At 35.8% G+C, this 15112-nt stretch overlaps 1 protein-coding gene across 1 annotated transcript; it reads right to left on the bottom strand.

The window, feature by feature from the left end:
• Nucleotides 1-604: 604 nt before the first annotated feature.
• Nucleotides 605-8057, bottom strand: nrsn1 (neurensin 1). Its single transcript, XM_084943718.1, has 6 exons — nt 7947-8057; nt 4261-4376; nt 3999-4091; nt 3752-3870; nt 3295-3482; nt 605-3156 (listed from the first exon to the last, which is right to left on the bottom strand). Exons 2-6 carry the CDS (start codon nt 4357-4359, stop codon nt 3053-3055), a joined length of 603 nt encoding a protein of 200 aa, XP_084799844.1. The 5' UTR covers nt 4360-4376; nt 7947-8057; the 3' UTR covers nt 605-3052.
• Between the last annotated feature and the right edge of the window lie 7055 nt (nt 8058-15112).

The raw sequence follows: 15112 nt of genomic DNA, 5'->3' as shown, positions 1-15112 counted from the left end.
CACCATCCCAAGAGAGATAAGGAACCTGGCTGAGAGGGAGGAGGAAGAACGAGAGAGCAAAGAGCAGGAGACGCAGAAAGCAAAGGAGGTGGGGGCAGGAGTGTGTGAGTCATAAGGCCTGCCTGGTTGAGGTGATGATCCTCAAGATGCTATTTCTGGCGTCACCATTAATTCTGTGTTATCTCCTCCACCAGCTACTCTGTTTTCTGAGTGTGTACGCATGTGGGCGTGTTCAGTAAGGCCCTAAATAACACACCCTTCAGACTGATTACAAGGGGGGCTTCTACAATGTAAAAATGAACATTATTAACATATTGTTTGAATTAATTTAAATATATAATTATTTAAACATTGGTTTGAATCAATAATTATAAATTATAATTTTTTCTTGATTAAGAAAAAAAGGGAAGGCACCAGATTTTAAAGAACACAAAGTCCTGCTTAGCTAGTATTGTACAGTATATTTAAATAACCCTGCAGGGAATTTAGGAAGTAAAAGTGTCAGTTGTTTGGCACACATAGATGGCAACTGTGAGATATTAAATGAAAACAGCAGGGAAGATTAAAGATTAAAATAAGATCAAAAACATTTGACCCTTGTGACAACAGTGAAGTATTTTTTATTTCTGTAGGGAGACATAAACTAAGCCACTTTCTACTCCCACTTTATACCACTTTATACCTCTCACTTCTGTTGGGAGGTATAAAGTTTTATCAACAATTAAGCCACCAGTGTGTCAGTTTACTGCACAGTGTGCTGCAATACAGTTTTCACACATTTTCGATCCACCGATATGTCAGTTTTATTGTGCTGTTCGAAAAATAGACATACTGCATGTAGACACTGATTTATATGTGTTCTTTATCCGATCTGTTCGCAAATAAGGGTAGCATCGTTTTTTATTTAGTGGGATGATCCACTGTTACATCAGGAAAGACTTCAAGTTAGATATATAGCAGAAAAAAATATCCATTATGGATTAGAGTTTGTAATGCAGCAGGAAACAGCATAACATTACAAACCAGCACTGCCTGTTAAAGTCCTGGCCGCACTAGAAGGTTTGTCCATAATGGCTTGTTTAACAGCTTGGCTTTTCTTCATGTACTGAAGGCCCGCAGCTCAGTGGCTGTGTATCTTGAAAATGAAATGCCTTGCTTATTACTAGGTTGTTGTTTTTTTGTAGTTACAGCTATGCTTCTGTGTTGCATCTGAGAGTAAATGTGTTAAAATGACACCAGGACTTTTTAAATAATAGTAGAAAGAAGATTGGAGGTAATTAGAATAATATTGAAAAGGTCAACTTACATTGACAATAGTAGTCAGCACAGCAAATCAACATCTTATAGAGTAAATATACAAGCTGTGCTGCAAGAATTCGATGATGAGATATGGTTTAAAAAAAAACTGAAGCTTGTATCTTGGACAGTAGAATTGTTCTAACCAAGTACAGATTTTTTTTACAGTACAGGTTTGTTTATAATGATGAAACAAAAGATACATGTTAAGAAAAACAAACAAAAACAAGCTTTTAAAGTGGTAGGGTAGGATTACAGTAATTGTAATAAATATATGTACAACACATGTGGACACAGTGTATTAAAAAGCAGAAAAACGTGGCCGTTACCAGCTTATTGTGCTTCTAAGTTACAGTTACAGTGTGAATACTTGTATAACATAAAGGAATGAATAAAACAGGAACCGTCTTAATAATCACTCCTTCAGTTTCACATCCAGTACATAAGCAAATTCTCTAATCTATCAGCTCTCCGGTGTTAAACATTGCTGACTGTGATATAAATTATGGAGTTTCAAATTTTGTGTGTGATAGTAGGAAGGCATTTATTGAATCTCTTTAATTCATCCATTAGTGCTGTCAGATACGATGTTGCTGCGATCCCATTGGAGAGCTGAACGTGCTCTCATCTTCCCTCTGTTATGTAACCTGTGTGTCACATTGTCTCTCTCGATGCACCCATCTTCATTTTCATGAGTAGCACTGACTCATGTCTGGTAGCTATTAGCATTTTGATTCAAAACAGCGTCTGCTCTGATGGATCTGTGTGTGTCTATGAGCCTTTTGTCACAGGGTGAAAAGGAAACAATGGAAAGGGAAAGGAAAGCCAGTGTTTAGGTATTAAAAACTTAAAAATAAAGATAGAAGACATGATGAATGTCTTATTTGCTGTATGTTGGAAGTAATCTGACATATCATTGCTGTTCTGCATGCTCTGTCCGGTTCAATGTAACTTTCATCAGCCTGTCTGCTCTTGTGTATTGATTCTGTCTGAAGATTTACTGAAGGAAACAAGGTCACTGGCCTAATAAGACAGAAGATAGACACAGAATCTCCCCATACTGTCTCTTCTAATCTGCATTTATGTCTAATCTGTTAGGACACTGTGAACCTTTAGAAAGGTTAAGACCTTTGAGTTACTACTTTATTGGAAAGGAGAAAAAAAGGTATTATAAAATGATGTCGTGCTTTGTCAGCCTGGATGAACGTTTCAGGTAAATATAGTACATTTACACTTTTAACAGCTAATAATTCCAAACATGCACTCATCCTGATGGTCACTAGTCAGAGGTAATGAGTGTTAACTGGTACATTTGATCATTTCTGGGAATGGGGGACAAAAATTTCAAATATGCCACTTGCTGCCCATCGCCCTCCAGCAGTAACAGCATTGCCTTTTACAAAAGTAAGAATTCTCTCAACAGTAAACAAACAGAAAACAAGCTCTGTGGAAACTACTGCACTGTGTCACTATTCTGCAGATGTCTTTTCCATTGAAATAAAAAGAAAATGTTTTCTTAATATTAAAGTGAGTGTTTTTTTATTGTTTCATAACATCTGATAAATAAATCCCCTATATTTTGTTCATCCTTTCTAAGTTTTTAAATTTCATTTTAATGTCAAACAAAATAAGATGAGGAACCAATACTATCTGTTATGTAAGCTGACCTTTTAAAAAGATAAACTGCACACATGGATCGACATACACACACCGGTCCTCTTACAACTTTCACTTTATGCCTTGATCTTAGCCTTGATCAGGGCTCTGACTTTGTGGTCACTGGCTGGATGTTCTGAACTTTGGTAAGTGTGACTGGCACCTTTCCTTCTCCGGGAGTTGGTGCTCTCATTATTGGAGTACCTGTGGCATAAGCAGTTACTGTGATTTAGATATTCATATTCATATACAAACGCAGAGCCATTTCAACAACCTTTACATTTATTCTGCTTACATTAATTTGAACGTGTTATACTGGGAAAGAAGAGAATGAAAACTTACCAACTGTTGCTTGCAGATCTGCCAACCTCTCCTTAAACTTCTGTTGCAGAAACAATTCTTCTTTGGAGTAGCTTTTGGCAAAGGCAGACAGCAGGAGACCCACAGCCATGGAGGTGCCTCCCACACAGAACAGCACTGCACCAGTCAGCTTACAAACATCCAGTGCACGGTTGAAACTGACGGCATGGCTGTTACAAGAACAGTTCAAAGCAATCATTTATTTGCCACCAAGTGTTTTTGTTCAATATTTATACAACTATTTAGAGTTATTTCTAAATTTAAACATATGCATGTCCTACTAGAACACTGTTCTTGGACATTATTGTCAAGACTAAGAAGTAACACTTCAAATAAAGTTCATGATCTGTTAATTTTAAGTCTATGTAACCTTTACTATTTCAGAATAGCAAAGGTTACCTAAATTCTTTCCCACTCGTACATTGTACTGTTTCTATACCTGTCAACAAAGAGTAGATCATCTTCACCAAATGCTTCAATCTTGGCTGGAGTGGCATAACCTACCAAAACAACAATGAGGCCCGCAAACAAGATCAAGGTACCGAACGTGAGACAGACCTGTGAAAAGAAAAAGTCAAAAAACAACGAAAGTCAAAAACATATATTATTATAGTTATAAATAATTTGGTTTATTTTTAGTTCCATTATATTGGTGTTGTTTTGAACAAGCTAAGGGTTAATCTGACCTTCCAGAGTAAAGAGCTCCACCTGCTAGGCAATCTCTGAATCTGAAAATCTTCATCACGTTCCCAGATAGAAGCTGTGCAGTCCTCATAAAACTGGATAAGGAATCAAAGAAAAGTACAGGCTTTCTTAAAATTCATATCTTGAACCTAAACCTACAAGAAATGAAGGTTTGGTGATTTTGTGCTTAAGTGTTTATCCGTTTGTGAGTTTCATAGGAGACGTCTTACTTTGTGTGGGTGCTGAGTCTGGTTACACTGTTACCTGGTGTAGGTAGGAGCGGACTCCATACTGCTGGTAGTTCCCACCGGTTTGAACTTGCTCACTATATTCTGACCCACAGATCTCTGAGCAAGAAGTCATCCTTCACGTCTGTCTACCTGAGAACACACATAAAAAACACACATCTCCAATAACCTTTAAGCCTGATTTAATTCAAGAGATCTGGGAGGAAACTAAACTTTTGCACCTCTTCTTAATTATATAATGTACATATCTCCCAATATTGGAAACCTCATTTCAATGGGGGAAAATCTAGCTCACAAACTTCTCAATTCAGCAAGGCAAGAAAAAAAATGACAGTCAAAAGGAAAGTGTGGATTTAAATATAATGGGATGTATCTTCATATTCAAAGATTTAGATTTACCATGAAAGCAGCCTGATATCAGTGGCATTACTAAAGCCTAATAGTACAGCCTTCTGCTCACCACAGCCAAAGCCGCATGGGTGAGGCTATTTCTGTTTTTATACATCATACTTGCAGTAGGAGTTAAAAAAGGCAGTTTGTTTATTTTATTTTTTGTTGTTGTTTGCATACACAGTTTCTGGACAAACTGTTTAAATGCATCGTTGCATACACATGTGCAGTACATTTATGCTTTTGTACACATAAGCATGTAGTCACTGTTGTTATGTAACAATGTACTGAAGGAATGGGTGCCATAGGGCATTGAGTTTAATGATGCATTCTGCTTGTCTGCTGTTATAAAATAAAGCATGACATATTACTCTTTGGATCCAATAATGTTTCAGCTAAATGCAAAGGGTGCTGACATACATAGAAAAATCTTTTTTGTAATGTTTAAAGAAAAAATATTAACAAACATAACTGCATATTGGACTTTGCCTCAACAGTGAAATATGTGAAATATGTAACTATTAGGTTTTAGTTAAAAACTAATAATATCTGTGACCATATGTGAATAGATTTGATGAACATTAATCCCCCACTGACTGAGAGCTAACTGCATTGCACAGTTCTGCTCTGTACAAACCAATTATGCTTCATGTTTTTGTTAGCTAATACTAAATCAACTATTTCTGCTGGACTGAATTAAAATAAGAAAAGGGTATAATTGTGGGAAGGAAATATTGAGTCCATATATGTTAAAATGTGATCATGCTCTTTCCAGTAAGACACTGGTATACAATGCATTGTGGTTGGAATAATGAAAAAAAAAAAAAACTAAGTGTCTAACCTCATAAGAAAACCACTGGCCTGATATAGTAAAACTCATCAGTTAGATGTCAGACATAATAGTACATGAAATTACATACCTCTTGTAGCTGGAACCACATTATACCAAACTAGCGAGTAAATTATTTACAATATTGTTATTAAAAGAAAAACATTATTTTTTTCAATTCAATTCAATTTCCTTATTGTCCCACAAGGGGAAATTAGTTTAGTTTAGCAGCAGGATATAAACAAACAGAACAATACTATAAAATAATAATGACAATAATAATAGTATATAGTAATATATAGTAATCATCTATATAAATTCATAGTTACTAAATTACTAAATAACTTCACTTTTAACTAATTAGTAATCTTATATCATATGCTTTTTTTCCATCAGTTTCTATGATATCAAATTTAAAAAATCATTAATAATATAGTATTGTGCATTACATCATAGTCAATGTCAGACGATAACACCTCACACACATCAGCACACATTGCATTTTATAAAACATATTGGTTGTTTGTTTGTTAGTTTGGTTTTAATCATTCCTAGATGCTATCATTCTTAGGTAATAATGGTTTATTTGCAGATCAGTGATCCAAACCTCTTGTGAAGGACCTCTTGCTCACATTTGCATGCACTGGACATTTATAATATGCAGGGTTAATGGTGTAAACCACAACATTAAGCTGCCCAAACCTAACCATCTAGCGAAGAAAACGTTAACAGTAATTGAAACAGATTGTGATCTTAATGTTCAAACTCCTGTTACACTTCACATATATTATAAACCTGATGTTCACCTTTGTAATAGTCATTCAAATAATGTTAATAGAGGCAGTAAACAATATTATCAGTCGTAATCTGAAGCTTTATAGTTAATATCTAAACAACATTTTTAAATGAAAGTTCTACAGCCAAATTATATGTGGATGAGTTGTAGAGTAAATCATATTAAATCAATTTACTAATGCAAAGTGTACAGTGATAGTGCAATATGAATATGAGTCCTACAGGAGGAAATTTGAGTGGACATGTCAAGTATTTTTTAACCTCCAACCCACAGTGCTATTAATATTGTTACACAACTCTTGTTTAAACTGTTGGTATGCTTATTTTTACTTAGCTTTTATAGTTACCATTACATAATCAGTGGACCTGATGATGTTTATACTTTAGTCTGTTTTATTTATGTATTCCATAGTCACAAAATAGTTCAAAAAGTTTTTAATTGGCGTAAACTAACCATATGACAAATATCAACAAAGGGTTAGTTCACTTTCTCTTCATTGTTGTAATTATAAGTAAGTAGATAAAGGACACATTCTCTCTCTGTGCAAACAACAGCTCTCATGTTGCTATTCTACCCAGCCAGTGCCTCTTATCTGAAATGCTGCATACAGATGAGGCACACTCTTCCCTAGTACGTTTACCTTTGTCACACACAGCTTAATTGTACACAGTAAAGAAGAATATTTATATTGTACTCATATATCATGTACCTGAAAAATGAACAATGAAAGCTTGAGTTTGCTGACTGACTGTTAGTTTTAATTTTCTGTTTTCTTAGTTGTTGAGTCAACAACAAGGTGTAATTCAAATTTAATTCAGTCTGTTAACTTTAATGGGAACTTGTTATAATAGCTTTTAAGAAAACAAACATTTTTAATTAGAATGGCTTGAATAACTTTAAACAACATCCAATCTTTAACTAATCTTCAATCAGCTGTTGTGTGTTTCCTTTCTACAACAGATAAAACAAGACATAAAAATAAAAGTAAATCAAACACAAACATTTTAACCCATCTCGGTTAAAAATCAGAGCTGTTAGGACAAATCAAACCAGAATGTCTTGATATAACGGTCCAAACATATCAGCACCACTGACCGTGGTGCTGAAAATCATTCAGCCTTAACCCAGCAGGAAAACACACAGACGTAATATGTGACGCCAGTCTGAAAATAGACTTCATCCATTCGCCCTCCCAACCCCCTATGAGATTGAGACCCACTGCACCGTTGAAGCTTAACCTTGCAAATGTGGACTTCACGTAAAAAAACAACACAAAAAACGTCCAAATCAAGTTGGCTGATGTTGTAACCACTTGAGAAAAAGTAGCTAATCCTTTAGCATGAAATGACATACGCCGAAGAAACGTATTGGGGAAACGTTGTTCCATGTCATTAAGACAGCAACGCCCGAAACGAGTTTAAAGTAAGACAGAAATACTCGACATAGAAAAAATGAGATACAAATGAATGTACGGTGAGTAAAACAAACATTACTTTGACATTGTCAACACGGAAGCTTCTTCCAGATGTGCAGCGGTGCAAGGAGGACACGACTGAAGGAGTCTTCTTAGAAAATGTGAATTCTCGGTGTGCTACTAAAAAAACAACAACCCGCACCGATGCTACAGCACTATCCCCATATTTCCAAATAATAATAATGATAATGATGATGATAAATCGCCATTTACCTGTCATTACCAGCTCGGAGAGTGATCATTCGCTGCTCTTCCCTTAGCCGGGTCCCATCACTCTACAGTCACCCCTCTCTCTCTGTCGATGATTCACATTTTTACGCTGTCTACTGCGCAGGCGTTCCATCCATGACAGTATATGATTCAGTAACGATTATAAATAACTAGGCAGGAGGGATGGAAGGATTAGAAAAAAAGAATTTCATTCATAATTTTATAGATAGATAGATAGATAGATAGATAGATAGATAGATAGATAGATAGATAGATAGATAGATAGATAGATAGAGTTCAAGGGGAACAAGTCAGAACAAAGTCAGAGAACATGCAATGGTACAGAGTGATGTAAAACATATATTTTCTGGTCACATTCCAGAGCTCTCTATTTTTAGCTCACTTGGTGACATAAATGGCTGAAGGAAGTGTTAGTCACCATATCAGCTATCATCATGAAGGAGGTGGAATCTAAAAGAGCAAACTATATTGCGCCTCAGAAATAAAGTCAATGCGGAATAAAGAAAGAATAAGAATGGGAGACTGAGTTCCCCATTTGCCTTGCTCATGCCTTGCTTTAATAATGTAATGACATTTTTATTTCAACTTTTAGAAAAATGTTAGCTTTTTTTGATACAGGCTTTGGAATTTAAGTTGTATAAAGAAAACCTGTCATTGTTTGTTTTGTTGACGTGGTTGTGGAGAAAGGCAGAACAGGTTTAATAAAATTTGTCTTTTCTTGGTCAAAAGGCGTAATTGTAAGTGACTGGAGCAGAGAAACAACAGGAGAACAAACAAAGGCTGGACCATTCAAATTTTAAAGAGTGATTTGGCAGAAAGGTAACTGAGAAAATTCATCTCTTTATTTTGAATGACTGATAGTGCACGCTGAAAAGTCTCTGTGCCGCAGGCAAATCACAGTAAAGGAATTCTTAAGTTTTTCTAGTGGAAAGTTAGTGAAATATCCACTATGAAAGTCATTGGATATATATGAAGTGATGCTGTAATGTCTTGAAAAAGAGGTCAAGTTACCTTATGCTTCAAATCAACATGTTTTTTTTTTACCTGTATTAGGAAAGTAAAGTTGCCTTCATGCTTTTGTTGCACTGGAAATGTAATAATGTAAGATCAAAGTATTACATGTACAACCAGCATCGCAAAAATGTTGCGATGCTGTGCACAGCATTATTAAAATTGAATCCAGTGACTTGGAACCTCATCAGTTTTTTAAACTGAAAAAAAAAAACTAGAATTTGCTGGCAGTGATACTTCAAAAAAGTTTGGATAGAGACAGCAAAAACTGGAAAAGTAGATGGTAGCAAAAAGAAACACCTGGAGGAACATTTTGAAACTAATAAGGTTAACTGGCAAAAGGTCAGTTAAATGACTGTGTATAAAAAGAGCATCTTAGAGAAGCTGAGTTCCTCTGAAGTTAAGATAGGCAGAAGTTCACCAATCTCAAAGAAATGCATGGAAATTGTGGAATAGTTTCAGCATAATGTTCCTCAACATAAACTTCCAAAGACTCTGTGTCAGTTATACAAATGAATGCACAGACTCTGTTCATTGTGCAATCCACATGTGGAGGTAAAAGCTCTATTATGAAAAAAAAAAGAAGCCATGATATGTGAACATGAAGCAGAAACACTTCTGGATTCTTTGGGTTAAAGCTCATTTAACATTGACTGAGGCAAAGTGGAAAACTGTTCTGTGGTCAGATTAATTGAAATTTGAAATTCTTTTTGGGAAAACATGGAGGCCACATCCTCCAGACTATAAAAAAGGAAAGGGACCATCTGTCTTTTTTCTGCGCTCTGTTCAAAAGGCTGCATCTCTGATGGAATGGGGTTGCATTAGTGCCTATGAAACTGGCAGCTTGCACATTTGAAAAAGATATCATCAGTGCTCAAAAGTATATTAACAGCAACCTGTATTTAAAGCAACACACAGCTCCTTTGCAGATGTGATCTTTTTCAGGGAAGGCCTTTCACATTTCAGCAAGACAATGTTAAACTATCTTTTGCATCAGGTTCATAGTCCAAGGGTCTGGGTGCTGAACTGGCCTGTGTGCAGTTCAAACCCTTCATCAAATCAAAGCTTTTGGCACATCATGAAACAAATAATATGACAAAGAAGACAAGCTTAAGTTATATATCAGTCAAGAATGGGAACAACATACTTCTCCCCAAACTCCAGCAGCTGTTTTGTTTTTCAGTTCTATGGTGCAGCTCATTGATAAACATGGTGTATAAGGTGTGCACGTCACCCCCAAAAACACAAAAAGGAAAAAGGAAAAGAATACCTTCTAACCTGATGACAAATAATGAACCTTCACAGTAACATTTTTAAGGTAATGAATGCAATAAATAAAGTAAATGGAAGGCTGTTGAATAATGATAGGAGATTTTTTTTTTTTATCTGTTTACCACTGGTTAACAAGACAACTCTACTGCCAGATGATGTGCCTGTGTAATGACACCACAGCATACTAATGCTTTTTTATTTGGACAAAATGTTCTGTTATTGTTCTCTGTATTGCTCTGTCTCTGTCCCTCCCTCTCTTTGCCTTTCTCTCACTCTCTCTCTCTATCTCACTGAGAGAGAGGTTTCTATGGCAACCTGAGAAGGTCACCTTCAGGAAGTTCTCTGTGAGCTGTGCAGAATGCCAGTTGGATAATCAGGCTTCCTGTAATGACTGATGGCAAACCATAGCTCATTAGAGAGAGACAGCACTGAGCTGCAGAGAGCAGGGCGGATTATTGGTCACAGTAGAATAAAATAATAAAATGTTTATATTAAAGGTATGCTACTTAAATACTGTGTGTCTGGTGTTTGTTTGGCTAACAGGTTGTTCACCTACAACACACTTAGTGTGAAATACAGTACAATAATTACTAAATGGATGCAGGTTGTGTAGCTATAGAAGGCACGTAGCTTTTAACACTACAGTAAATAGTATAAGAAATATATATAAGAAAGAAAGCATCTCATATTGCTCATGTTTGCTTCTTGGCATATCACTTAAGTTAACTGATATATAGGGTGATGGTACCTGGCAACCCGGCAGGACATTGTGACCTACATTAGCAGTGATACTGCCAACATTATTATGACTCAAGATGCCTTTTGTGTATAAGTGTATGACAGCTGATTATGAAGGAAACTCCAATTTTACCACAAGCTATCCTGCAGCCCTGAAATGGTTTGACAGTAATGATAACAGGTTTGCTAAATCAGAGTAAAGATACTTTTGGGGACTTCCAGAGTTTTGCCTTCACCTCAAGGTTAACTGCCTCATCCCCTGTAAATATACTACAGTATTTTAAAAAGTACAACTTTGTGTTTATTTAAATAAAAAGGGATTTGCATGCAGATTTAAGTACTACTGAGGTGGACATTTCTCATGCAGAGTAAAACTGAGGTTATGTTTTGTAAAGTTTGTATAATGCATTTTATTAGATGCTCAAATTTATCCATAAAATTTTCATGACACAGATATAAGATACAATGAAATGTTGTATTAAAAAACTAAGCTGCATGGGAGTACATTTAGGAAGCATAATGGCATATACATTAGCATTAAATTTCAAAAGCAGACAGTGCTTTTTTCTTGTGCTTTCTGCTGGTTATAGAAGAATGCTCTCTAAGATATGCATTACCACTTACTGTGTGTTGCCTGAAAAGCTGCAAACTGGTTACACCCTTGTCTACTTCACACTGTGCATCCAAGCTTCACACCCATTTCTTGAAAGAATCACACAAAGATGTATGGACTTTTCCCTGTGTATTATGTTAATAGCAACATGGTACACTTAATTACTTTTTTTTAATCTGAGATAGTAGCAAGATAGGAAGGAACACAAGACACAAGCTGTGGAGATGGAGCGTGATACTCTGTGTATTATTCTGTTTGGAAGTCTTACAGTATGTCCAGGCATTCATGATGATGTTACTCTGAGAAAACCCACCATCCATGTAAATTTTGTTGCAGATCACAAACCCATGGCAATAATATTATCTGTTGGCAGCTTTATAAACTGAATTGAACTAAACTGAACGGAACACCATGATAGGCATGGTGGGGAACAGTACAATATTGGGCAAGTAGTTTTAATGTTGTGGCTGACGGGTGTAAATTTTCAATGAAATGTAAAAAAATAAAAAATAAATAATAAAGTTTGGAAAGTTCTCATTATCTAGTTACAGAGTAAAACAGCACCATAGCTATAATATTGTGCTGTTAGCAGGGTGTCATTGTTACCATGTTAAAAGTCAAATGTTTCAAGATAAACTTTCACTTGTTAATAAGCCGGTGTATTGTTTCTCATTGGAAAGTGGAACAATAACATTTTAAAAAGATTTTACTGAAGTGTCCCTTCACTTGGCAAGCAAGTGAAGGGACAAATGCCTGTTTTAAATGTTTACAGGCATTTGTTTATGCACCTCTCTTAAGGTTTAATTCTAGGCATTTTAATAAGGTTGAGGTCTGGACTTTGGACCTCTGCAACATCTTGATTCTTTTCCTTTTTGGCCATTCTGTTGTAGATTTTCTGCTGTGCTTGGCATCATTGTCCTGTTGCATGACTCAGTTTTGACCAAGCTTCAGCTGTTGGACAGATGGCCTCACATTTGATTCTAGAGTACTTTGGTATACAGAGATGTTCATGGCTGATTCAGTGTTGTGGCTGCAACAGAAGCCATTTCATTCTCCTTTGCTCTATGATTTCCCCTGTTCTCGTCTGTGGTCTTGTGTTCTTCCGCTGCAAATTTATTTCATTATACTCTGATTTATATGGTGAACCTTCTCTGTAAGTTACTGGTCATGTATAGGAAAATGTTGTCCAATTAGCCTTTTTTTCTACCAACCATTCATTTCATGATGGAGTGTTCAAGTGGCACAACCTTAAATAAATATTTTTCATACTACACAGTAAGGCTCATTATGATTGGATAATTCTGGATAATTTGATCTAATAGACATAATATAAGCAAATCAAGTCAGTTATATTTTTATAACCCAGTCTAAAAAAATCACAATTTCAATCAATTGGCTTTGCTATCTGTACAACATACAAATCTATCTTCCATTAGCCACTAAATCTTAACAAGAAAAAAATCCCATGGTGACAGAGATGTTATAAATGAAAATATCAGATAAATAATTTAAGCATCTCATGGCAATACATTATTTGCCATTAATCTACCAACGTCAACACCCACACTGCAGTCAATATTAACTTTCTGCTAACAAGCCTGACATCTACTGGACTTCGTGGGAACTGCAATAACAGTGAACAAATTCAGCCTAGCCTCAGCACCATTACATACTATCTAGCCTCAGCACCATTACATACTATCTAGACACTGACCTACATTCGTCAAACATTTACTGATATTATTATGTGTACTGTTTGACAGTCATTTTAAGGTAGACTATGATTTTAATACTTAAATTAAGTTTTAAAAAAGTATTACAGCATTTGATGTTGGTGCAGCCAATGAAAACTTGAAACATTCTGCTCATGAAATAAAATAATCTGCAACTGGAGCTTTTCCTCGATGTCAAGGCTTGTGCAATAGCTCTTTGATATAATGTGATTTATTTATTTCCTGTTATATTATATTATGATGAGAATTGGAGGCACAGAGGAAATGAAAGCTGATTCTTTGCAAAAGCTATTACAATTGTGAAGTGTGCATCCATAATTCAACATTTCTGAACTGAAGTTTCAAGATTTCTTACACAGAAACTAATTAATGTTTTCTTGTTATTTTTTTTTTCAAGTGAGACAAAAGATAAGAAAGATTTTGTAGTAGTGATCGTAGCTGCATTGCATTTGCTCTCCCTACCTCTCTTATATTGTATGATAGATGGAGAGAAGGAAGACCAGATTTATCCATCTTGAATCCTTAGCCTTGGTGTTGTGGCCTATTTGTCATCTTATTGATTCCTCAGTCAATCTGCCATTCCACAGCTGGAAGCTTGGACTTTCCACTTGGACTTGGACCATGCTGTATTTCATAAACCACTGACTGGAGGGGGCAAAAGTGCCATTGTGATGGAGGTGATCTTTCTCTTTGGAGAAAAAGCTGTCAAAGTTATAGCTGTACAGACATTAAACCAAGGCAGCATTTATTCAGTTGGAAAGAATTGTGGTGAGAAAAAAAAAAGTAAGATAGAGTGGTAATCTTTGGTTAAATTAATTGGTTTATCTTTAGCTTCATTCTTATATGGGCCATGAGCCCTAATATGGTAATATGGGAAGAAGTAATTGAGAGAAATCCCATATCTATAAATGCTAATGTAATTCTGACAGAGGCCCTTCAGTAATGGCATCCATGTAATGTATTGTGACCAAAAAAGGATCAGTTTTACATCATTTTCAGTAAACTAATAATGATGTTTATCCTTAATTATAATTATCCATATGCTCCCATCATGCTTTAATAAACAGAGAAGACTGGGATTTTCAAAGTTATGGGTTTGAAGGCAAATAGAGAGGAAATATGATCTCCTCATCTGAAAGGAGCTGTCAGGTATACATCTTATACATCGTCCAACACAAAATTATTAATAGCCAGTAACACTTAATGCACATGCCCTGCCACGCACACAGTTATGAACACAGATTGCTGGGTCAATAGCCTGATGTCCCTGTAGTTACCTACCCCCACATTTTTAGCTGTTTTAATTGTACCATTTGTGCACATGTGCACTGATGGTGGTCATCTTTCACTGGTCTATCAGGCTTGATGTATGGGTCTCAGCTGTAATAGTCTCTTTCCTCTGCAGGCACAACATCTCTTATAAGAAGCGCACTTAACAACAATTAATCACGCTGAATCACACCCCACAGGGTCACACTCTCTCTCACACACTTGTTTCAAGCCATTTAACTGAGAACTGCCAAAAAAGTATAATAAATATAAGATTTTTTTTTTAAAGGATAGAGCAGTTCCCCAGAAAGGTTTGGTTTATTAAGTTTCTTAATTTAGGAAGAACACGTAGCATGTAGCAAAAAGAGCACTGCAAGCAAACATGAAAAGATCAACCCATAGCTGAAATACAGCGGAGGGAAAAACATGATTTCAAATCTGCAGCTATTTATTCAGGGCTAAAGGAGGACCTGTTATTAATTAATAAGTGTGTGGTTGTGTGTTATTACCTT

The sequence above is a fragment of the Perissodus microlepis genome, chromosome 11 (genome assembly GCF_051167445.1).
Source record: "Perissodus microlepis isolate ML-2025 ecotype Zambia chromosome 11, ASM5116744v1, whole genome shotgun sequence".
Classification (NCBI taxonomy): domain Eukaryota; kingdom Metazoa; phylum Chordata; class Actinopteri; order Cichliformes; family Cichlidae; genus Perissodus; species Perissodus microlepis.
Note: the sequence above shows the minus strand (reverse complement) of the source record. Positions and strands in the feature narration are given on the sequence as shown.

What these genes read in the sequence shown, in the direction of transcription:
- nrsn1 (XM_084943718.1), bottom strand. Translation starts at nt 4,359, where the DNA reads ATGACTTCTTGCTCAGAGATCTGTGGGTCAGAATATAGTGAGCAAGTT. An exon ending in TCCGCTCCTACCTACACCAG is followed by an intron (nt 4,092 to 4,260) that starts GTAACAGTGTAA and finishes TTCCTTATCCAG; the next exon opens with TTTTATGAGGACTGCACAGC. An exon ending in GGAGCTCTTTACTCTGGAAG is followed by an intron (nt 3,871 to 3,998) that starts GTCAGATTAACC and finishes TTCTTTTCACAG; the next exon opens with GTCTGTCTCACGTTCGGTAC.